This window comes from Rhodamnia argentea, chromosome 11 (assembly GCF_020921035.1).
Source record: "Rhodamnia argentea isolate NSW1041297 chromosome 11, ASM2092103v1, whole genome shotgun sequence".
NCBI classification, from domain to species: Eukaryota; Viridiplantae; Streptophyta; class Magnoliopsida; order Myrtales; family Myrtaceae; genus Rhodamnia; species Rhodamnia argentea.
In genome coordinates this window covers 16470660-16496511 of record NC_063160.1, presented here as the reverse complement: position 1 = coordinate 16496511, position 25852 = coordinate 16470660, and the positions used below count along the sequence as shown (strand labels likewise).

The 25852-nt window shown below is 42.5% G+C and overlaps 2 protein-coding genes across 2 annotated transcripts; one reads left to right on the top strand and one right to left on the bottom strand.

The window, feature by feature from the left end:
* Positions 1-8559: 8559 nt before the first annotated feature.
* Positions 8560-10175, bottom strand: LOC115727182 (zinc-finger homeodomain protein 9-like). The gene has a single exon (XM_030657350.2). It carries the CDS (start codon positions 9805-9807, stop codon positions 8716-8718), a length of 1092 nt encoding a protein of 363 aa, XP_030513210.2. The 5' UTR covers positions 9808-10175; the 3' UTR covers positions 8560-8715.
* A 5617-nt stretch (positions 10176-15792) lies between these two features.
* LOC115727179 (structural maintenance of chromosomes protein 4) lies at positions 15793-24720 on the top strand. Its single transcript, XM_030657344.2, has 28 exons — positions 15793-16169; positions 16398-16487; positions 16596-16697; positions 17027-17203; positions 17277-17407; positions 17825-17903; positions 17989-18146; positions 18228-18303; positions 18487-18615; positions 18680-18824; positions 19367-19497; positions 19836-19988; positions 20063-20252; positions 20469-20602; positions 20941-21099; positions 21364-21672; positions 21746-21922; positions 22110-22190; positions 22263-22472; positions 22597-22686; positions 22770-22891; positions 22972-23127; positions 23216-23323; positions 23392-23452; positions 23801-23935; positions 24019-24106; positions 24203-24275; positions 24365-24720. Exons 1-28 carry the CDS (start codon positions 16014-16016, stop codon positions 24531-24533), a joined length of 3789 nt encoding a protein of 1262 aa, XP_030513204.1. The 5' UTR covers positions 15793-16013; the 3' UTR covers positions 24534-24720.
* The last annotated feature ends 1132 nt before the right edge of the window (positions 24721-25852 follow it).

Genomic DNA, 25852 nt, shown 5'->3' with positions numbered 1-25852 from the left:
TCATGGACTTGTTCTCGCTATGTTGTGATGGAAAGATCCGCTGATCCACTACGTCGAGGCCTGCGAAGAGGGAATGTAATAAGCTTAGACTCCGATGATGGACGAAATTATGGGGTCAAGTTTTTTTTTATGTAGACGTGCTGGATCTCAAGAAAATAGACAATTAGACTTGACTTTAATAGCGTTCGAACTCCGACCCAAAAAATAAAAATAAAAATCCAAACCCTAGACCCGGAACTCGGCATCCCATAGGGGCCCCCAACAGCCTCGACCTCGGACTCTAGGTCCCATCCTTTCAGATGCGGCGCCCGAACATAGGACATGGGCGCTCCGACCCAGCTGATGTTCTTTGTTTTTTCGTGGATCCAAGTTTCAACCCGTTTTTTGTTCGGGAAGTGCTACGTAAATTAACCCTAATTCATTCCAAATCGGTCGAGTAAAGTGACAAGCTCTTCAGCGGTGTAAAAAATGGCTCATCTACTCAAATGTGTGACTGAAGCTCAGTGACATCACGTAACCCATAAGCTTTTCCCAATTCGGCAATCAAAACTGGCCCATTGCTTAATCCTACGGCCGCGCCCATCGTTAGATTTCCCTAAGAACACGAACTTAGAATCGAACGGCCGTGGATCCACGACATGGTCGTATAGGCAGATCAGATGACTTCATGTGAATCAGGAATTCCCCATGTGAGCTCTGCAAAAAAAACATTGGTAATGACAAAACAATACGACCAAACAGCCAAGGGAAAAACCAGATTTAGGTAAGAAATCGTTGTAACTTTTTAGGTTAGGTCCAGTGACATTACCTTGAAACGGAACATGACCAGTGACCAGACTCGTGCCAGTGGGTCTCTCTCTCACATGGCTCGTGTTGACCCTCCCCGAATCGACCCGCCACGTGCTTGACTTGGCGACTAATCAACAATTCGGGCCACTTTAATTTCCCAGAATCGGCTAGCCAATTTCTTTCGCTCCCACCACTTGTCTCTCCACAGATAAAATTTTTCAAAAAGACCTAAATTTTTTGTATTGATCTTAATTCAATTCAAAACTTTTTAATTATGTCAATCTAATTCTAAACCTTTTGTATTTATATCAATTCACTCCATCCGGCCAATTTTGATTAGAAATCGCTAACACAAATACCGATCATCCTATGTGGCTCTTGCCAACATTAGCTTGGATATTTTTTTAAAAAAAATTAATAATTTTTCAACATGTTTTTTCTCTTTTGATTTTTTCGTGAAGGGGGGGGACCCTCGCCAAACCTGGGCAAGGACTGTGATGCCCTCTCTCAAAAACCAGAAAAAATATATATTAAAATTTATTTAAAAAATATCCACGTCAACTCCGGTGATGGTCACGTAGAATGGCATGCGTCCATGTCGATAATTTTTGGCCAAAATTGACCGGATGGACTAGATTGACACAAATACAATGAAGTTTTGATGAAATTGGCATAATTCCGAAAAAAAAAAATGGATACGATTGAAAGATTTTAAGATTGAATTGGGACAAATACAAAAGGTTTATGACTTTTTGGACAATTTTTTTCCTCTCACCACATGATGGATTTTCTCATTTTTTGTTTTCTTCTTCTTCTTTAAATTTTTTTATCCAAAAAAAAAAACTAAAAATTAAATCATGATGAGTTGAAAACTTTGCGTGTTTGATATTCAATGGACTCACACGAACTAACCCCTTCTCACAGTTTGATCTTTCGTCACGTTCAATTAATGCCCCCACCCCCCTCCTCTCGTGAAACATTAAAGTCCCTGACCATATGAAAAATCGCCCCCCTGACATCACTAATTGATCGAGGGTCAGTCTCTTCCTGATGCTAGACTCCTCTCCCAGACCAAAATCTCTGTAATGGGGGACCAATGATCCATGACGGATCGCATTTCGTATATTTCGCGTGATTAATATACTCCTCGACGTGCCCCGGAAAGTCCAATTCCGATTAAGCGCGCCATGAAAAGGATCGAACGAGGTTTTATTCACAGCGATCGAAGCAGGTCGGGCACAATCAAGAGGCGAGGCAAATGCGTGCGCGAATATTAAGAACAAAGGTCAAGTGGGGATGATGCGTGTCGTTGCCAAATTGCATTCTAATTCGTGGTTCAATTTGATCGGTGAACGAAGATAAATTTTTTTTTTTTAGGGCATGCACGACGAGTCGATCGATGGGGATCGTAAGATCTGTGGGTGGACATGTAGCTTGGACCACATTACCATATGCTCGAAAACTTTATTCCCCTTGTGAATTATTGCGTGGTCCTCCTCTCCCCGGGCTTTAGTCGATTGGGATTTCCTCGTCCGGAACTTAGATGGTCGCTTTTCGTATTGAAGAGAGTGCGAGCTTTTTTAGCGAGGAACAAAAGAGAGTTTTGTTGCCATTCAATTGGATTATCAAGAGGAGGACTCAGGGGTCAGGGCTTGTGAAGATATTTATTGGCTTCCACGTTCTTAATTATATTCCTTTCCATGCGATGATAAATTGAGTGACGTCATATTCGCTCGTGATACGATGAGAATAAGGTCCACGACAGAGAATAAATGTAGCTCACCCTCGATTAAGGATGGGATGAGTGAATGAGAAGTCCTGGAATTTGTCATAAAAGTGCAAATGAGCCCCAAAACTTTCAAAAAATTGTAATCAAATATCAAAACTTATCAAGTTAGCGTAATCAAGTCCTTCTATTAACACGATCAAGTCTTTTAACAGAAAATGTCGACGTGGCAATTTCGAGTTAATTTCTCTCCCCTACATGGCATTATTATTATTTTTCTTCGAATCTTATTTAGGTTAAATAAAAAATTAAAGAAAAAAGCTGCAATTTTTATATTAAACAAACGAAAAAAAAAAAAAAGGAATGCATGGCCTTGCCAATGGGGCGCCGCCGCCTGTTACTGGAGGGCCAGCGGAGGTTGCCGACTGTCGGTAAGGATGGCCAGCGATTGCCACACTTGGGCAAGGATAACTAGCCCTCGCCAGCCCCAAGCAAGGCTTGCCGGTCCCAAGCCGGCCTTCACGTGGGGCTAGCCACCCTTGCCTAGGGCCGACGACCTCCATTGGCCCCTCCAGTGTTGAGCGGCAGCAACACCCATCGACAAGACCCTCCATTCCCCCCCCTTTTTTTTTAGTTTTTTGATAAAATTTTAGTTTTTAAATCTAATTTAAATAAAATTTGAACAATAAAATAATTTAAAAATGCCACATATGAGAGATAAATTAATTTGAGAATGTCACATTAGAATATTCGGTTAAACAATTGGAGGTGTTAATAAAAAAACTTGATTGCAATTTCTGAAAGTTTTAGGAATAAATCGCACTTTCGCGACAAGTTTTAAGATTTGCGGTGCACTTATCACATTTTTCTTGTCTACAAAATCATAAACTTGCGCTCTAGTCCCGAATTCGCTTACTCATCCAAAATCACTACTAGTTTTTTTTTCAAGATTATCAACATCGGAAGGCTACCGTGGGTCCATACAAAGGTAAAGGTGAAGGTATTAACGAAGATGCTGGCTTTTAACTAGCCCTGACGTAGCGATGTTGATAATTTTGAATAAACCAGTGGCGATGTGGGTAGATTTGGGATTACAATGAAAGTCGAGGGCGTAAATAAAAAAAATTTGGGGGGAGACTGGACTTAAAGTTGTTTTTTTTTTATAAGGGAATTAGGCCTTAAAAAAATAGTATGGACCACGCGGAACAAAAGTTAAAGGAAAAAAGCAAAGGAGCAACGTGGACTAACACTATATTTATCATTATGTTACACTATCAACCATCTGGTCAAACTGCTTAAATAATATGCCTAATGTCCCGGTCAACGGTTGAAAGTACCCTACTTCAAAAGGCAAGTGCCAGGAGTTTGGCGCTAGCAAATTTTTTTTTTTCTTGCCTTAAAAGATTACAAATCATGCGATTAGCGTCTTACATTTCTCAATAAATAAAAAAAACATGATCCTTAAAAAAGCCCTAATTATTCACAATCTGAAAATGGAAACTGCAAAGGGGGAAAAAAGAAGAAGAGAAGAACGTGTCCGGGACGATTATGAAACCCATAAAGGGAAGTCCGGTTCTCGCGCTTTTGCTCTCCACTTGTTGGAGCTTTCTTTAAATGTCGAGAGCTTGTGATTACCCACTTTGGGAATTACGGTTCGACTTAGGCCACTTCGATTAGTGGTTTCCCTTTGTTGTCGTCCTAAATTTTGAGCTCACATCATTAAAAAAAGCCAAAACTGGGATGGGACCCCCATAACATCTAAAACAAATTTCGAACCGGCATCACCCGTCGAAATCTACCCTCCACTAGCGTCTTATTAAAAATGCGCGCATATTAATGCGGCCGGATTTTTCACGTCAGATTTGCCGTATCCCACATTCAGTTCTGTCTGGACACTCCATGCGATCCCGACGAGAGGTAGATTCGGGGCCGCGAATATCAGTCGGGGTTGAGGTTTTTCACCGACTCGAAAACCGGTTTCCGGGTACGTGCGTCGTGGGTTACCTAGTATCGAATTTTTATTTTTATTTATTTATTTTTATCGTGAGACGGAAATCAATTTGGGGTATTGGTTTTAAAAACTTTCCATGGTGTTTACCCCTTAAATATTTTCGCTCTTGTTGTGAATTTGGAAGGTTTATGGAACTTTTAATGGTGTTTAACCCCTTGAATTTGTGTGTGTGTGTGTGTGTGAATCAATTTGCTTTTTTTTTTGTGTTTTTGTGTGGTGAATTTGGACAAAGTGCCCGCATCAAGATAGCAGGGGCTTTCAATAATGACCCCATAGCTGTAATTGCCAATTTGGTGTGTAAAAAAAAAGAAAGAAGAAGGAGAAGGAGAAGGAGAAGGAATCCTATGAGCAAAGTTGATTGCGTGTAGGCTTCCCCATACATTGCAATCGAAACGGGTGACTTTTCACATCATCCCAACCATTACTTTCATTCCTCAAATAAATAAACAAGTGAAAAAGAAGATGGAGGGAGGTGGGGAGGAGAAGGATCGATCATTCGTTAGCATCATTCATGCTAATGTGTCCTGAGGAAAATTTGGCCTTGTCTGGTGACCTCCACATGGCCAGCCCCGCTGTACTACTACTATTATGTATGACTTCGCGTTCTGTGTCGGGTTCCATCACCATCTCAATTTGTTAAATTCCTTTTTTTATTTTTCTTTTATTTTTTTTTTGCCGCTTCTCGTTTTGAAGAGCGGATGAAAAAATTAATGAAAAAGGGTCTGAGCGGAATAGTTGATTTGACATGTAATCCAAGGAAAATTTAGTAATCTCCCCCGAAAGGGAATATTTTTTTTTTTATTGTTTTAAAGTCAAATGGCACTAAATTCGATTGAGGAAGATGATGTCGGTAGCTAATTGAGATCATTATCTAATGACTTCTGACCACCGAAAACCAACCAATCACAACCTCAAAATCCACAAAATAGGGAGACCCAAGATTATCTTTTCGCAGTATAATCAAACCACGAAAAAAACCCAAATGGAAAAAATTCTTTTTTTTTTTTTAAATTGTGGGCGCGGGGGGGGAATTATCGTGAATTGCCCTTCTTGAAGGGTCATATCATGCTTAAAGAAGCGACACTGTGGTGCAGAGAATACGCACCAAGAAGTAGGATTGGTCACCCCCCCGTGCGCGAGCGCGCACGCACAAAGGCTCGAAATATTTTATTTTATTTTCCTTTATATTTTTCGGGTTTCGCAAAAGGAAAAATTATTATTTTTTTTTTATAGACAAATGTCATGGTAATAATGCATGAAAGTTAGTTCCTAGCTTTAGCCCACTAGATAGGCTCAGTGTCTCTCTAGTCTTTAGCCAAAACCAGTCTAAGTTGTAGTTGTTCCTTTGCGCACTTTTGGTGGGAGTTTGGCGTGAGCCACGGACTTGCCTATCAAAGCTAGCCATACTCCAGAAAAAAAAGAACATAAAAATTGGGAAAAATTCGCAATTGAACAACTAATTGACAAAGCTCGGACGTCAATATCCCCCGATTCCCACCACTTTCGATTCCAAACCTCTCTAATCAGAAGATCTCGATCGTGCCCTTAGAACAGTGCTTGTGGGGACACGAGCCCCCAAGTGTTTTGCCGAGAGTTGAAAAGTTTGGCTTCTTCCAAGATAATGGATTAAAGGAGTTTAACCACCCCCCGCCCAAGCAATAATCCCACGCTCGCTAATCGTCGCGTCGCCGGTCTCGTGATTGTGATTTGATAGTGCGCCCCCCCTCCCCCTTGCTAATCTTATCTTACTGTTGGGGGCACGCGCGCGGCCACAGTCCTCCTTTGATTCTAAGCCGTACGCCTCGCGCGACCGGATCAGTAGTGAGCGGTCGACTGGCGCGTTTGGACGCACCGCGTCGGTCGTCTGGAGATTTCGAGTGATCATCGGAGAATTGACTGTACCGATCATCTAGCACATAGATACCCCTTCCCTACCGTGTTTCCGATTTTCTTTCCTTTTCCCCTCTGAGCACGCAAGTCGGATGGTAAATCCACTTGACATAGCCCGACTCAGATTATATCAAACGCAAGAATGTTCACATGAAATGGAGTACACATCATAAATATGCACTTTGCAAGAATTACTCGAACACGCCAATCGATTACCGGGAGGGGACCCTATCCAGCCGCCGGCCCCCTCGATCCTTTGTTCTTCATGCCGATTTTCGCCCTTCAGAGAGATCAGAGAATCTTATATCCGTGCGTATAAGAAGTCCGATACGTATTTCAGTGTAAAATTTGAAATACTACCACTTGAAAAAATTTCTGAGCACCAAGAGACTCATTGGCAGTCAAAGAACACAATATGGGATTGTTCAGACAAAATATTTTGCCCCTGAAAACTAAGAAGAGTTGTTGTGCAGACAGGAGAGACAGAGTGTTGTACACGTCCATGGACCGGAGCTGATACAACACACAGACTCTCTCTCTCTCTCTCTCTTCTCTCTCTATAGAAGTCTGTAATTACAGTAACCTGCAACATTTAACATGCGTGGCAGAGTTGGGCCATTTTCTTATTTATTTCAGCACAACTACTCCTCCTCCTCCTCTATCCTCATCCTCACATTCATCATTGCGTCTTCCCTTTCATCGGATGAATTTAGGGCTGCTCGGCAAGAGCCTAAACCGAAAAACGTTTTACCCCTCTCCTTCTAATCATCGAAGATTAACGTTAAGATGGCCTGCCTCCCACGCATGATTCTCCTGTCTTGTCCGTAACATTTTCCAACTTCCATTTATTATTATTATAATATTATGATAATGTGTTACAGAACCCGACCGACCAAACAACGAAAAGAAAGTTGGAAAATCTTGCAACCCTCTGCACAGAATCCCTAGCTAGTTTGCTGTAATTATTAGACCCCCTCGCGGTCATGTCATGTCCATATCTATCTAAACCTCTCACCTCGCAGCGTTTCATGGGGCGCAGATAACCCCAACCCATGCCTCGTCTGTCATGGCTTATGACCCGGGATTCAATTCCCCCCCACCAAACTTCAAGAAACATGCCCATGTGGGAGCAGCAAACAACCCAAGCAAGGTGCCCCCTCGAAAATCCTAATTAAACATCATTATCATCATCATCAAGCAATTATTAATGGTTAAGTTGAGGTTGGTTCGCATCTTCGCTTCTTGCCTTTAAAGGCAAGTGAAAATCATAGCGCAAGCACCAGAGAAGACTGCAAACCCTCGACCCTTAACTACTCCCAGCTCTATCCATTAAGCGGGACTAAAGATATTGATTACCTTCGCATTGCCGCGTAATCCTTCAAGCTAAGGGCTACGCTAGGGTTTCTTCTGAAAGCGTTAAAAGGGATAAAAAAAAAAAAAACTTAAGCTTTACGAGCAAATAAGAATGATTAGGGTTTGTCCCACTTGGTGATCTTAAGTTAAAAAATCACCAACTTTCATTCAACCACCGGATCAGACCCGGTTCTGTTTCCCGAGATGGAAGAAGATCTGAAGAGGAAAAGAAGCGTAAACCCATTTCTTTAAGAAGATGAAAAGAACAAAGCGATGCTTTAAAGCTTTGCTTCGAGCGGGATTAGAATATGATTTGGCGACCCGCCCCGTATCCCACCGCCGAACGGCACATACGTACGCCAACGCTTTTCGCTCCTATCTTTCGGACAAGATCAGATGACAAGGAAAAAGAAATCTATATTCTAATCTAATCTTATATCTTTATCTCTCTCTCTCTCTCTCTCTCTCTCTCTCGCCATGGAAATCCTACCCACTGTCTGAAAATTTAATATTATCCTCTTCAGTCTCGAGTCTTCTTCACTGGACAGCTTCATCATCAGCGTAAACTTTCATGACACCCACGACCCAAACATTCCCAACACACAGGTTGAATTCGCCAAAGTAAACGAATAAGATAAGGATGAAAAGAAATCAGCGCGAATGCAAATCGAGAAAAGGAACTGCAACTAGAAAGCAAAATAAATTCCCTTTGGATCGAATGTTTTTTCTCCAGGTTATCCTCAGCAAGGCGGATTCCATTAATCAGAAGAAAGGAAAATTTAGAGACAAAAAAAAAAAAAAAAGAAGGAAACAAAAGAAGCAACTGATTAATAACCCCAAGTTCTTACTCTAACTCTCTAAACATACTTATTATCTTGCTAAAAGAAAAGGGAAGGATCAGGATCAGGATCAGGAAGAGATATGATCAGGTTCAGGGGATCAAGATTCAGGAAGAAGAAGAAGACCCATTAGTGCCTGCATGAGCTCCACTTTCATGGTGGTTGTAATGACCCGACGACGTCGGGTGGTTCTCGCTGCTGAATCCGCCAATTACGACGTTACTGTTGTCGTTGTCGTTGTTGTTGCTACTCATGCCATGATGGTGGTGGTTCTTGTTGTCGTCGCTCAGACCATTGTCGTTATGATGAGTGGTAGTGATAGTAGGGTTGTCACCGAGGTTGAGGCTGTTGGTGTTGCTATTGCCACCGCCATTGACGTCCCTCTTGCCGAAGGTGTTCTTGTTGTTGTGCATCCATACCTTGAACACGGTCCGATCGACGCCGACCTCGGCGCAGAACTTCTGGACCAGCTCCTCGTCCCGTTTCTGCATCTTCCACCCGACTAGCTCAGCGAATTCAAACATCCTCTCCTTCTGGTGCTGGCTGAATTTCGTCCGGAACCGCTTTCGCGAGCCCGGGTGGTGGCTGCTCGGGCTCACCATCGCGGCCGTGGAGGACGGCGGGGGGCCCCCCTGGGGAGCCGCGGCGTTCTCGGGCCCGGCGGAGATGCCGGTGGAGAGCGCGAGGAGCATGTGCGGCGCGGACGGATAGTAGGTGGACGAGATCGGCGGCGGGGAGGCAGAGTTGGGGCTGCGCGGCGGATGATGGTGGTGGTGGTGGTGGTGCGGGGGCGGGGGCGGCGGGGGCGGGTGGTGGCGGTGGTGGGGCTGGTACTCGATGACGGCGGAGGCGGTGAGGGCGTGGTCGTCGGGCTCGCGGCGGTGGAAGTTGCGGTGGCAGCCGCAGGCCGCGCACTTGAGGGAGGTGGGGTCGGAGGGGTTGGCGGTCGGGGAGGGCATGAACTCGCCGCAGCCGTCGAGAGCGTGGCCGCCCAGGCTGGCGGCGTGGTTCTTGAGGCATTCCTTGTAGGCGACGGAGCCCGCGGGGGCGCAGAGGCGGTGGGGGGAGTGGCGCTTGAGGACGCCGTTGGTGAAGGAGAGGGGCTTGGGGGGCTGGATCCGGGTAGGAGTCTCGGTCTCGGGCTCCGGGGACTTGGTGCTCGCGGTGTTGGTGGATGTGTTGGTCGGGGTCATGTCCATGGCTCTAACATCTAGGGTTTCAAAGTATATATATAAAAAAAAAAAAGACACGGAAGAACAAAAGAAGCTTAAGCTGAGGGAAAATGAAGAGGACGATGATGAAGGAGAGTCAAAGTCAGGGTTTGAAGAGAACCCATTTCTCCATCCATTAAAGAGCTTCAGGATTTAGCAGAGACAGAGATAGAGAGAGATCAAGAAGCATAATTAACTTCTCTCGCGTCTTAAGTTGAGCAAGAACAGAAGAAAGAAGAAGAAGAAGAAGGATGATGAAGAAGAAGAAGAAGAGGAGGACGACGACGAAGATGATGATGATGGGGGAGGAGGAGAGGAAAGGCTGTTGTGTGAACTGTTGATAATAAAAACAATAATAAAAAAAAAAATCTTATGGTTTTGTGGTTGTGCTTCTTAACCCGCTTCGGCCCCTTTTTTAACCCGAGGTTTCTAATCCATGGTTAAGTCGCCGGGGGGAAACCCCACCTGGGGTTAGATGTTGTGTAATAAATATGCTGTGTCTTTTCTCTCTCTCCGACATCGACTACCGCCACTACCACTGTTGCTATCGCCACACCACACCACACCACACCACCCTATCTGCCCATCTAAAAAGCCCTAACAAAAAAAGGCGTCGTTCTTGGACGATAATCATGAGGGAGGAGGTCCGAGTTCTGTTTTTTCACAGGGGGGAAGAACTGGTCCAAGCATGACTCGGTGAAGTCCCGAGTTGACTCGGGGAATAAATGATAAGACCCACTGAGGTGGTGGGTGGGAAAACATTGGATTTTTTTTTTATTTTTTAAATAAAATAAATTCAAAGCGCGAGACGTGGGGGCCCAGTGATTCTGTCCGAGGACCGTAACCCACCTTTCGATTTTTGGGGGTCGAGGCGTATCAAAACTTTTGCAGTATAAGGGGCACGGGACCCGCTTTCCACTGTACAACCCGACCTAACCCTTCTATCGTCCTTTCACTCGTCGTAATTAGTAAAAAAAAAAAAAAAACTCTCTTGGGGTTACTTTCTTTTACCCGGCCTCGCATCTAATTTCGACCGGGGTAAGTTCGAACTCGCCGGCCCCCTTATCAATCGAAATTCCGGCATATACGATCCGGACATTGTCTTATACAACCAGCTAAAAATGTACACCGTGCATCTTTCGCGAAGCCACCACCAGCAGATCGAGCAAATGGATACACAATGGATATCAGACTTCTGACCGGCTTGTATCATGAACATTTGTTACCTCGTTTAGGGGGCAAAAAAAAAAAAAACCTTCCTAATTCGCGGCACATTGCTAGCTTACGGCGAGGGGCTCGTCAACGTCCGACCCTTTCTCCCTTTCTCATCCCCGAAACGACCTCCCCGCCTCGAATGCCGGAAAAAAAACTAACCCTAGTTACTGGTCCTACGGACCGACCCGTGACGTGCGAGACTTGTATCCCAAGAGCTTCCCCTAATGACCCATTTCCTCCTCCTTTTTTGAACTATTCCACATGACCTACAGCCGAAAAGGAGGAGCTTATATAACAACCCATTCGTCACGTAAGGGCAAAAAAATCAAACCGGTGACATTATCTCAGAGTCAATCCATCGAAATCCGCAGAGGTTAAGGTCATTTACGAACCCCCCACCCCCGAACCTCCTTAACATTTCCAATGGGTATTTTTGTCGGCTAGAGAGGATTCTCCGGGACGCCCCCATCAAACGGATTCCCCCCACCATCCCTCTTCCCGAACGACGTCGCTTTGCCGTGACGAGCGAAACCGTCCTCATTAAAGCTCTCTGACACGAAAGGCCCCGCGACAGCTCACGAGGGCGTATTCCCCAAAATGCCCCTCCCTTAACCCTTCAAATTACCCAGGCCCCGGCCACTGCTAATAATAGCGCCCCCGATTTCATCCGGAGTTCGGGTCCAGTCCACCGCCATGCAAGACGCGGACGTCTGGTCCTCGCACGTAACCACGGCGAATTAGGGCTGCGAAAACACACGTGGTTAGCGCAGACACGTGTTAAACACTCCCTCCACGTGGCGCCTCCTGGCCGCGGCGGAGCTCCACGTGTTGTGTGGGGGTTGGGGGGTTTCGCTTCCCGGTCGCTTAACCATTTCTTTATAGTTAAACGAAAAGGTGGGAGAAGTTTCCAGTTTTAAGCTGTTAATTTAAGAACTATATAAATTAATCATAGGACTGTCGACCTTGGCTTTCGCGTAGGTTGTTCCGGAGTCTGTCGAGTTTGCACTGACTTCCTTGGTGGCCTGTTGGTTACGTATTTTTCAAGGCAAGGAAAGGGATTTTTAACCAAAGAAATATACATATATATGCAAAGAAGACGAGTGGTTTGTTTTTTTTTTTTTTTGCTTTTCTGGGTTTTACATGCCCACAGATCTGAGGTATTAAGGATTGAGGTTGGTTTGATCATTTAGAAGTACTGCATTTGGCCCCTTATTTTCAATCGAAATTGACAGACCTGAATCCTCTAAGATTCGAAGGCCTATGCTCGCATTGATCACGTAGGCTTGAACCACTTCGGCTTGACTCTTTCTTTGCAAGAATGCCTTGTGAAAAGAAGGGGATTACCTAATGTACAAGGCTTGAAGATGAGGTTTAAGAGGGCGAGGGATGTGGAATTCTACACCTAAAAAAGGATTGCTCCTTCCTAACCTAAAAAGAAAGAAAAAAAGAAAGGAAACAAGGCGAAGAAAGGCGATGAATATCATTCAACAATAGCCTAAGGTTTAATTATCGATGACTGTATTCCTTTTACGCCGAACATTGCATCCACACTCGCGAATGAGCCGAGAGAGGTGAGTGCCAAATAGGGGGTGAGCACCGGCCTCCAGGAAAAAATCCCAAAATCGGATTGGACCGGACCCGCTGGTTGCGATCGGGGTTGCGGAGCCATTTCGAGATGACTTTAATTCTCTTTTTGTCACTCTTTCATCTTGAAACTTTTTACTGTGTGATTTTATTGTACGAGTTCGTCATGTCAATAAGGATGTTTGTTTTTTACAGATATGAGGTTTCCGTCGTCGCTTTTAACTTTTATTTTCACTTGACTAAGGGATGACTTCTGCACATCCGAATTGCTTTATATCTCCTTTACTTCTCGTCGATCGGTAAACTCATGATAAAAGTTTGTCATTGTAAGGAATAGAATTAACGAAACCACCCCCTTAAAAAAAAATTGAATTAGCCTGTCTACAAGGTAGATTTCGATTTCAAAAAAAATGAAAAATCGATCTTCAAATCAGATCACCTCAAATTTGGCAAATTTCTAGGGTAAGAAAAGAAAGGAAGAACTGGAATCGGACCGAGTCGAGCTCAGGCATGCATGGCAGCTTTTTTCCGCAGCGTGCGGTAAAAAAAGCATGCAAGGCGACCCCATCTCGGTCGTAAAGGGTTTCTTTAAAAAGAAAAACGAAACGATGTAGGATTTAACACCATTTTGTTCCCCCGATGTTGATTAATACGTAAGTATTTATCCGTCCAAACCGACCGGTCATACGACTTTGTGTTGTTTCCGGCATAAATCCGAAGTCATTCTTTTCATACTTTTTTTTTTTGAGGGGTCCACTGTGGACTTCGATAATGACTTTTTTTATTGTTATGTAATGACGATTTTCTTTATATAGACTCACTCGATCACAAACGCTAATCACGTGAGTTCGTATTGACAAGAAACCCCTCAAAGATATCGAGTCTCGCGAGACTTAACGATCGTGATTGTACCCAGCTCATATTCTGACACGATTTTTTCATATAGGACTAAATGTAGGAAGCTTCGTGAAGATTTCTACTGTATTGAGAAATACACACATGCATTTTGTAAATGTCCTCGCCATAGATTCTCGGACATGAGCCGTCGGCTTTCATCGCGACAATAGATGCGAAACGATGAAGCAACACCCCTCCTCCTGAAAAAAGAAAACGACGGTTTTCAATGTGTTAAGAAGGTACACATATATGGCAGATAGTAGTTGCTAGAGAATAGTTGTTCTTCTTTACACTTTAAGAAGATGGTCCCTTCTTTTAACTTACCATGGACCATTCATGCATGTTAACCAGAGCTTGTCCCTTTTTGGTTCTATAACTCGATGTTACCCATCCTTTCTTCGCTTTTCGGAGAGAGAGATGTGTGGGTCATGCATGTGCTATCGAGCCGACAAATGACTGCTTTCCAAGCGTTATGCACGAAAAAAAGAGGATGTTGTATGGTTGTAACAGATTCGCCAGCTGGTTCAATTTACACTCCTTGTTCGGTAAAGAATCCAGGTAAGTGCGATTTAGTCTAAATGGGAAAAATTTACCGATCAGTTCAAAACTTTTCGTACGGATGTCAATTCAGCCTTGAACTTTTCAATTTTACCAGTTTAGCCCTAAACTTTTTGAGCCTAAATTCTAATCTAGCTAGCTCGATCAAATTTCATCAGATGGCGCCGACATGGCGGTCCAGTCGTTAGCGGCTGTGTCATTGATATCCGATAAAAATTGGTAAGAATGACTACATCGGAGTTTCGCGTGAATGTTTATGATTGAATCGATAAAAAATTAATCGAAAAGTTTAGAGTTGAATTGACATCCGTACGATAAATCTGTGCTTAATTTGACAACTTCCCAACCTCAAGGCTCTTGCATCAGTGAAATCACCCCATGATTTCTGACGAACCATATATATTTCCATCGCCCAGAAAGTTAACTAAATATCTGAAAATCGAAAGAAAAAAAAGCTGCAAACCATAATCAACGACAACTAGGGTTTCTCTCCCCGGAAGAGAGAAGGAAAACCATGGGTGGTGGGGCAGAACGAATGGTCCCCAATGGTGAGCTGTGGCAATACTGTTCACGAGCAGATGGGAGTATAAGGACACAGCACCTCACGCCACCAACATCTTTCCTAATTTCTAGGGATTTCAATGTGGAAAAGAATGACACCTTTGTATGGTTTGAGATGACAACTCCGTGCCCCTCCTCCCCTTTTTTTTTTTTACCCTTTCTCTTTCTTTCTTTTTTCACATTCTTACATCCTCGTTTTGATTTGAGCATCGTGAATCCGGATGAAATAGCGTTTGATTTGATCGCTCGACATTTTTTGCAGCCTTAACATGGCATCATTAGCATAATCAAAGGCCCCTAGGAGCAGAGTGGTAAAGATGATAACTCGGTCGAGGCGTGAGAAAAATCGACCCTTTGTCCCATTGCGTCATGTGCACTTAGGTGTAATCAAATGAGAGGCCCCGAAATAATGCTTGTGGAAACATTTGTTTCTTATTGCGAAATTGTTATCACTAAGGATGAATCTAGTGGGCGCCATTTATATATGTATATGTATGTGTGTGTGTGAATTGAGAGGCAATATATGTAGGGGGTCATGTGACTCAAACACAATGCTTATTTCTTTGGGTAATAGCTACTCATTGGTCCGAAAATCGTTGAATGAAATCGACATCTATTGGGATATATTAAACTTATCAACCCTTCAAGTTATGAGCACGTGAAACCCGAATAGTCGATGGGTTTTACCTTAGGAGAGTTCTGTAACGTTAATGACAACAACCATCCCTCCCTTTAATTGAAATTCCTTCAACATTTGCAGCATGATTTTCGATGCAATATATCTACGTCAAATTCCAATTTATTTTTACCCTGCTCGAACGTGGCATCGCCCGGTACATTTACTAATTTATCAGAAAGCTCATAATCTCCGATAAAACGGCTTCAGGCGACCGTGGTCCGGCCGAAGGAAAATTCCGTTCTTATCATCGTCGTGTGTTTTGTGAAGATTAGAAGGGAAAACTCTTATGAAGATGGCTCGATTGGAATTCAAGACATAATTGAGACTGTTCAGCCCAGAGTCGGTGATCGTACGGACGATCTCTTCTTCATTGCCCAAAAAGTTGGGGGCAAGCCCAAATTCAATTTGGGCCTCTGAGCCCGATCCCGTCAAGATCCTTTTTCCCCTTTTTCTGGTCGAATCATTGGCTGGCTGGCCTAGAATTCAAAGCAGATCTCTTTCCCGCCATTTTGCCGATTCTTCCACTCGAAACCCCACTTGTATCGGGTGTAGAGATTCTATAGGATTCGGACATAGTTGCGTATCGCTGGTTTCTCTTCCTCGGAGATCGGTTGCGACGCATACCGAACGAACTGGAGAGCGCTTTAATTGGTTAGCGGAGCAGCGCAGGGCAGGCGAGCTCGAATCCAGGCAACAGGGGATGGAAAATGGGGACGACGCGATGACCCGCGAGCCGGCCTCGGCGGGTCGGAAGCCGTCGAGGGGGAACGGCTCGCCGAGGCTGTTTATCAAGGAGATGGTGATGAGGAATTTCAAGTCTTACGCGGGCGAGCAGCGCGTTGGCCCTTTTCACAAGGTTAGGGTTCTGAGCTCTTTCACTGTGCAATTTGCTGGTTTTGTAGCGAAGAAACTGGAGTTTCGCCCTCGCGCATGTTGGTGAAAGCTAAAGTTTTTAGGAATTCCCATTGTTGGCGATATTAGGATCGCGCCTTTGTTCAATACCCATGTTTATTCGTTTGACAAAGAGCAAAAGAGTTCTGTGGCTCGCAAACACGGCCATTGAGTTCTTTTCGAATTTTTTCAGAGCTTTTCAGCTGTAGTGGGACCGAATGGGAGCGGGAAGAGCAACGTGATAGATGCTATGCTTTTTGTGTTCGGGAAGAGAGCAAAGCAGGTATATTTGCAGATGCGTGCTCTTCAAAGCTGAATTTTACAAAGCTTTTCGACAACCATATTGCTAAAGTGATCTTGCATTTGTGGAAATTTGGGCCTGTCTCTGCAGATGAGGCTCAACAAGGTTTCGGAGCTTATCCACAACTCAACTAATCACCAGAATCTTGACAGCGCTGGCGTTTCCGTTCACTTTCAGGAAATTGTGGATTTGGTAACAAAGACTTCCATCTCGTACCCTATCTGCCCTCCCCATGTTTATATCCAATAGAGATTGCACGATAGGATTGTTAGTTTTATCTATTACTCAAAGTCCTTTCCCTTCTGGATAGAAGCAACAGTGAGTATGCTGAATTATTGTGTGGGCCAGTATTTGTTTCTTGATATTTCTTTTTTTTTTTGGGTCCAATCTTGATATTTCTTTATAAGCTGATACTTTTTACACCAATCACAGACGATTAGAGATAAGTAATTAGAGCGTTGATTTGTTGCGGAGTCGCAGTGTTAATATGTTCCTGATATAATCAATTTTCAAAACTCCAGGATGATGGTGGATATGAAGTTCTTCCAGGAAGTGATTTTGAAATAAGCCGGGTTGCATTTCGAGACAACTCCTCCAAGTACTACATTAATAACCGCTCGAGTAACTTCACAGAGGTTACTAAATTATTGAGAGGGAAAGGAGTGGACTTGGACAACAACCGTTTCTTGATTCTTCAGGTCAATCCTGTCACAAAGTGTTGCGGTTGAGGTTAATGCAAACCGTAACTGACTTCATGTTTGCTATCATCAGGGTGAAGTCGAGCAGATTTCCTTAATGAAGCCGAAGGCCCAAGGACCTCACGACGAAGGTTTTCTTGAGTATCTTGAAGACATTATTGGAACCAACAAGTACGTCGAGAAAATAGATGAATCATTCAAAGAGTGAGTACTTCATCTCGGAACTTGAATGACAACATAAGAGAGCACTCTCACAATCTTACATTTTACGGGGTTCCATATGGTGTATTTTTCTAGATGCACCTTTGTTCATAGGTGTAAATGGGCTTGCCTTATGTTTAATAGGAAAGTGCTCTTTTGAACGATAGACTATAGGCTATAATTTGTGGCTTTGTGCTGTGGAATAGCAAGTCAGTGCCTATAACCTATGAAGTTGAACAGTAGGATGATGCAATGTTCCATTTTTATACAGAATAATACATTGGATGTGCTACCATCACCTAACTTACGCCTCTATCCTTTGTTTGCTGAATATGTTGAGCCACTCGTCTGTTTCCCATGGCATCGCACAATGAGTAATGTTCAGACTGACAATGACAAGTGCAATAATCGTCGTTGCAGGCTGGAGTCACTGAATGAGAAGAGATCCGGGGTAGTTCAAATGGTGAAGCTGGCTGAGAAAGAAAGAGATAGCCTGGAGGTATTACAATATACTTTGGACACATAAAATCTTAGGTTTTGTGGTCTTAAGTTGGTACTGGTTTTTATTATTGCCTTTGCAATAGGACGTGAAGAATGAAGCAGAATCTTACATGCTGAGGGAGTTGTCTCTGATGAAATGGCAAGAGAAAGCCACAAAATTGGCTTATGAAGATAGCAACACCAAAATGATTGAAATGCAAGCAAACCTCTCCAGCCTAGAAGAAAATTTGAATGGACAAAGGTATATCTGTTTGCTTCATTGTGTTTGTGTCAGTATCCAAATTTCACACTTTTGCGTTGGGTCTCGGGATGTTTATTCTAGGGAGAAAATTGGAGAAAGCAACAAGACACTGAAGGAGCTTGAGGCTGTGCACCAAAAATATTTGAACAGACAAGAGGTATGTTACGCATGGATCTGACTAACAAGTTGAAGTTGCTACAGGAAGTCACCACATAGCTGGTTTTTTGTTATGAGAAAGGAAGTGTGATCACTCATTGCAATGTGGTGATTACTGCTGCAACTTTTTTTCCCAGTCGGTTCTTCTGAATATGTGCAATTGGGTTTGTCTATGGATGATCAGGAGTTGGATAATAACCTTCGAGTCTGTAAGGATGAGTTCAAGGAGTTTGAAAATCAAGATATCAAATATCGGGAAGATTTGAAGCACAAGAAGCAAAAAATAAAGAAAGTTGAGGAGAAACTTGCAAAGGTAGGAAACAAATAGTTCACATACAATAAGCATGATTTGGCATGTCACCTGTTTCTTCTTTTAGGATATGTTGAAGATTGAAGGTTTAAAAAAGACGTGTGAGGATTCAGCAAAGACAATTCCAGAACTTGAGGACAATATTCCAAAACTGGAAAAGCTGTTGTCTGATGAAGCAGCTATTATGGAGAAAGTCGAAAAGAACTTTCAAGGTAATTTCTCACTTTTTGTTAGTTGAACCTTGCATATGGCACAATTTTCTGGTTCAATCTCCAAATGCTCTTCTGAGCTGTGAGCATATTCATAAATTCTTTTTCTCGTGTCCAAGTTACTCAAGGACGATAATCAGTCTAAACAATAATATACTTAGTTGTAATTGGGAAAGCTTGTAGCTTCTTTCTTATGAGCTTTCTTATTTAATGACAGGTTAAGTATCAAACTTACTGACTTCGACTTTTGTTGGATCAAATTCACGTGAGAGAGACACTCAACAGTGTCTAGATTAAGCTTGAATCTTATTAAAATGAAGTTAGTTTCATCCAATTTATTCATAATGTGATTTAATTGGTTAAGAAGCAAAGCCTCCCCTCCAACATTGCTTGGATGGACATGCTCCATTTCTTATTCTGCAATAGAATGGGTTAGATGGAGTACTTATTTTATGAAGATGCAACCCCTTATTGCAATCGTATATTGGAGTTTCATGCTGAGCTTTCCTAAACCCTTTGAACCTTCTGATGGTTTTGGCAAGCAGTGGAAACTGAGAAATTTCGTTCTGAGCTTGGAAAAGTTCGTGCTGAATTAGAACCTTGGGATAAAGAACTGATCGAGCATAGGGGAAAACTTGATGAGGCATGTTCTGCGAGCAAGCTTCTTGATGAGAAGGTGATGTGCCATCCACTTACATGTTCAGTAGATGATATTGCTGCTAGAAATATCTATCTCCTAGTTGGACTTTAAGCCCCTACGACGGCTAAATGACTGTAGGAGGTACAAGTGTTGTTAGTCAAAGAGATGAGAAATAAAATCATCTTGCATTGAGAAGAAATTTCATTTTTAGCTTACTGGAAGGGGATTGGAAATGACGTGTGAAATATACCCCTGCTTGCCGTGAGGTCTTGTTCTATGAATTATTATGCTTTGAGCAATTAAAGAAGAGCTCAAGAAACAATTTTGCTTTGGTATGTAAACCTTTGGCTCAGTTATATATTTATTTCTCACAGCATGAAGCTGGTCGTTCTGCTTTTGAGGGTGCTCAAAAGCAAATGGATGACATCAAGGGAAACATCAAAAGAAGAACAGAAAACATTGCCAATATCAAAGAGGATATCCAGAAGAAAAGGATGGAAGTCTCAGAAGCTCGAAGATTGGAGCAAGTTTGTATCATGATTGCCATTGCATTTCTTTCGTTCTTTTTCACATACTGCTCAAACTTTTAAGCTACCTGTAGGAATGCATCAGAGAGCAAGAAACACTGATCCCTCTTGAGCAAGCTGCAAGAGAAAAGGTTGCTCAACTTAAGTCTGTTATGGAATCTGAGAAGAGTGAAGGATCAGTTTTGAAGGCGATTTTGCATGCCAAGCGGTCAAATCAGATAGAGGGAATATACGGGCGAATGGGTGACTTAGGTGCTATTGATGGTTAGTGTTGTTTATTGCTCCACTTATATTTGGCTTCATTCTTGTTTTACTGTTGAAATTTGACTCAGGGACTTTAAGATACGAGCCAATATCCAAGTGGGTGGCCCACATATTATGGATATGCATCTAATGATTCTGAGGCTGTGTTTTGTCTGCTCCCCAAAAGCTAAATAATCTTTAACAGATCAGATGCTGAACTGACTTTACATCTTGCAGCAAAGTACGATATTGCTATATCAACGGCTTGTCCAGGACTTGACTATATAGTGGTGGAAACAACAAGCGCGGCACAAGCATGTGTTCAGTTACTACGGAAAGAGAAACTAGGCATTGCAACTTTCATGATATTGGTACAATTTGCTTATTAACCCTCGTCTCTCAGATGCTACTTTAGACGACTGTTGCTTTACTATGTGCTGGTTGAACCAGCTGATGCTGCTAGTTTGGCAATACGCCAGTTCCCTGACCCCATTGAGATTGATTATTCACCCCCCTGTTTCCTTTCTTCAATCTGTATTCATCACCTTGAATGCACACGCGTCACTCTTCTTTAACCAGTTTTTCTTCGGCCTCGAGTGTGCTGGTAGGACTGCAGAGTTGGGAAGGAAAGTGTTGATAGTTGGGTAATTTTCTACCATGCTTTACAAAATTGCTTATTTTTTTTAACTTATGTTTTCCCTTAATGAAGGAGAAGCAAGTTGGTCTTCTCCACAAATTGAAGGAGAAGGTAAGCACTCCAGAAGGTGTTCCACGTCTATTTGACCTAATCAAAGTCCAAGATGAGAGAATGAAGCTTGCCTTTTATGCCGCACTTGGAAATACTGTCGTAGCAGAGAATCTTGATCAGGTAATGATAAAGTTGTGACATCTCACGTATCTGAGATTTGGTTTTTTTGCACAACCGCACACATCTGCACATGTGGACGTGTCTAAATATTTTACTTTTTTGGCTTTGTCTCTTGGCTTAATTAGTAATCTATGAAGGTCCTGTAAGTTAGTGCCGCAAGATTGGAAATAATTTTACTTTCATATGGCAAGGCTTATTTTTCTCAGAAAGATATCTTAGTCCTTTAGGGTCTGTCATGTAATTGCACTTATGTTGAACTTTCAGGCAACACGCATTGCGTACAGTGGAAATAGAGAATTTAGACGTGTTGTAACACTAGAAGGAGCACTTTTTGAAAAATCTGGAACCATGAGTGGAGGGGGAAGTAAACCCCGTGGTGGTAAGATGGGTACATGCATTCGAAGCACAAATTTGTCTGTGGAAGCTATTAGAAATGCAGAGAATGAACTTTGTACCTTGTCTGATAAATTAAGCAATCTGCGACAACAAATAGCTGATGCTGTGAGGCGTCACCAGTCCTCTGAAAAAACACTTGCAGATCTGGAGATGGAGTTGGCTAAGTGCCAGAAGGAGGTACTTATTAGTTTCAGTCATGTTGCTGTTGTTATATGTACTGTTACTTATGGACAAATATCTTCCTTTACAGATAGACAGCATGCATTCCGCACATAGCGACCTCGAAAAAGACCTTGATTCTTTGAAGGCAGCATCAAAGCCAGGGAAGGAGGAGCTTGATAGGCTTGAGGAGCTCAAGAAAATTATGCGCGATGAAGAAAAGGAGATTGGTAGGATCATGTCGGGATCCAAAAAACTGAAGGAGATGGTGGGTTTTTAAATGATTGTTCTTCTAATAAGCTTTGCTGTTTTTATCGTTGTGCAACTAAATGTTGCCTGCTGTCTCTGATCTGTGTATCATTATGCCACAGACGGCATAGACAAACTAGCCTGTGGTACTTTTAACTGGATTTGTCTTACTGCTTACTCTTTGTGGTGATGACTTCTGTTTTCAGGCGTCGGAGCTGCAGAAGAAAATAGATGCTGGGGGGGAAAAGATGAAAGCGCAGAAGTCCAGGGTCTCTAAGATTCAATCTGTGAGAACCTGCATCATTTGAATATTGTATGAGTTTATTGAAAAGTATATGAATTTATCTTTCCACTATCAGGATATTGATCAGCACAAGACAGATATAAATCGCCACAAAAACCAGATAGAGTCTGGCAACAAAAAGATAAAGGAATTAACCAAAGGGCTTGAGGAGGCGAAAAAGGAGAAAGAGAGACTTGTTGAGGAGAAGGAGAAGTTACGGACTGCTTTCCGAGAAATAGAACAGAAAGCATTTAAAGTTCAAGAAAATTACAAAGACACGCAGCAGGTATTATTGTGTCTGTTCTCTCTTTGTGCATATGCCATAGGGTAATCCTTGCCGTCTCCAGACAAGATAACCTACAGCTGTTGGTTGATGTTGATATGTCATTACTTTGGGTGCTTGCTTTTAGCTTATAGATCAACATAGAGATGTCTTGGAGAAAGCAAAATCTGAATATGAGAAAGTGAAAAGGTCTGTGGATGAATTGCGGGCGTCAGAGGTACCATTTGGCAAAACCTTTTCCACTTCCTGCTCCTGCCATCCACGAGCGGGCCATATGATTGGGGTTTCTTGTTACTGCAGGTTGATTCTGCCTATAACCTACAAGACATGAAGAATAAATACAAAGAATTGGAGTTGAAGGCAAAAAGTTACCAGAAAAGACTTGACGACCTGCAAGTTGCACTTACAAAACATATGGAACAGTATGTTGGTTTGTAGAAAAAGAAATTCGATGTTGGCAGAGCAGTGCATAGTTTCTCAAATCCTATTTTGTCTCTTGTAGGATTCACAAAGATTCAGTGGATCCTGCAAAGCTTCAAGCTACATTGACTGATAAGACTCTGACCGAGACTTGTGACTTGAGGAGGGCACTTGAGATAGTAGCACTACTAGAAGCACAGCTCAAGGAAATGAGTCCTAATCTCGATTCAATCTCAGAGTAGGGACTTTTTCTCCTTGCTCCCAATATCCTCTGCACCATGAGATGCATTGGAAGAGTTTCTATATAAATATCTGTGCATGTACAGGTACAGGAAAAAAGTTGCATTATATGGTGAACGAGTTGATGATCTTAATCATATCACTCAACAACGAGATGACATAAAGAAACAGTATGATGAGTGGAGAAAGAAGAGGTAAGAATGATTGTCTTTTTTGTTGCATATTGACATGGAAATAGTTCTAACTGGAATTTTCATATTAGGTTAGATGAGTTCATGGCAGGATTCAATACAATATCTCTGAAATTAAAAGAGATGTACCAGGTTCTTACTTCTCTCCCCTATTTGAGTAATTGTATAACGGGATAACTCGAATGCCCGCACGTGTCTGCTTAGGTTCGTGAAAATATATGGCTCTCTTAGTTTCTCTTTAATATGCAATCTTTCCACATTAATAAACTTCTTCTTGACGCATGCTTAGCACTAATTGTTCTGGATGATGCTAGTGCTCTCACATCTCTTGCCTTCTCTAGTTCAGCTTCCAATTACCTGGACTATTCTATAACTGGGGCTCAATTTTTTGTGCACTTGTAAAAGACTAGCTTCCAAACTATGTCAGGTGCTGAGCACCTGTAGTACTTTTCCTTCTGATCTGTATCTTATAAAAAACAGATGATCACACTAGGAGGTGATGCAGAACTTGAATTGGTTGACTCTTTGGATCCCTTCTCTGAAGGTGTGGTCTTCAGTGTCAGGCCACCAAAGAAAAGCTGGAAGAATATTGCTAACTTATCTGGCGGGGAAAAGGTAACTTGAGGACATAGCTGTTCTGCTCCTTATTTTATGAAGCTTTATGTGTTAGTGTGACGATTGCCCTTCTGAATCTTCAGACTCTCAGCTCATTAGCTCTTGTCTTTGCCCTTCATCACTACAAACCCACTCCGCTATATGTGATGGACGAAATTGATGCTGCTCTAGGTACTCAGTGCCCATTCCAGAGTTCATTCCTTTTCCTGGCATGCTGTTTATTTTGCCTCTGTTCCAAGCTTAGTTGTACGTGTTATAATTTCTCAGACTTCAAAAATGTTTCTATCGTGGGACATTATGTGAAAGATCGGACAAAGGATGCCCAGTTCGTTATCATAAGGTACATTGTGTGGAGATAGTCTAAATAAATTTCGGATGACAATGTTCTCCCGACTCACCATATTCATGTTATCTCTATGCCATGTGCAGCCTCAGAAACAACATGTTTGAGCTGGCGGATCGACTTGTAGGAATATACAAAACTGACAACTGCACTAAGAGCATTACAATCAATCCTGAGAGTTTTGTGGTGTGTGAAGATGATGACTGTTTGACCAAAAGAAAAAACCAAGAAGAAAACCAAGAAGATGATGACTGATTCGTTAGTTAAGATGTTTTGAGTAAGCATGATGTTCTCTTTCATGACTGCTTTTTTTGATAAGGTTCTTGCTAACTTGCGTGGCTTGCCATCCTCAGTGGCCTATAATTTAAGGAATTTGCTTGCTGTTTATGTATAGTACAAGAATGGTTTGTTCCTAATGTAAGAGCTGAGGTTCTGAATCTCTGTCTCTGTCTCTGTCTCTGTCTGTCCGTCTGTCTCTGTCTCTGTCTCTGTCTGTCTGTGTGTCTGTCTCTGTCTCTGTCTCTGTCTCTCTCTCCCCTATTGTCATAGCCATCAAGTAGCTTCGAGCTGTAACATGCGTTGCTGTTGACAAGGATTTTGTTTTCCTGCATCATAATTCCTATGAAATCTTCGCCTCAGCTCATTACTGATGGAGATGCCATTCTCTTACACCTTTATTTACCAGGTCACCAATCTCTCAAGGGATCTCCTATTTTGGGGGTCCTGCCAGAGATACTTTTTGTAGGAACCAGAAATCGAAACGCCAATTTTGCAAAGTTAATGATGTTAGATTTGGGGATCAACTGAGAGGGTTGGCGTATTATTAGTGGATGGTGGAGGGCCTGTAAGATTTTAAACTAGGGTTTGGGCGAGGTTATTAGCTCAGTAATATGTTGTCCTAGTTGGTGCACGATCCCAAAATTACTAGGCAAAATAGCTTGAAGCACATGGATAGATATGCAGGCAATCCGGCGGCCAAAACCCATATGCTATACTTCCTGTATGTCTAAAAATGACGATGACGGAAGTAGGATCATTTCGTTTATACTACAAAGATTTTAAACTGTCTCGAGTACTCCTAGGATTTAGAATCACCCATGTATTGCTATACAATTATGCAAGAGTCGAAGTTGAGAAGAAAACCTTAGTCTTAATTTAACCAAATAGTACTCTAGGTGGTTTCTTTCTCTCTTTCACTAATTTATGTCAGTTTTCAAATTCACCAGTAATATTAGCGTGGTAGTTCACCAATTCTCCACGGCTCCGTTCAGGAAGAATACGAAAAGTCTGATCTGCACCACTTCACTGAAACTTCCTCGCCCACTAATCGCAGCATTTGTCTTTCATGACGAAAAACAAGGCAAAAGATGGTGATCGGTCTCTAACGACGTGTGGGTTGTGGCCATTCTCTTGCTTGTCGTGTCCCAGCCATTTGAAAGTCAAATCTACGTGGGATTGACCTTGACTTCCCTAATTTTCTCCTCTTTCAGCCGTCGCCGCTGATTGCAATTCTACCGACCATTCTATCTCTTTACGTGTCTACAGTATTTTATTCTCTTTTAGTTCAACTTGTT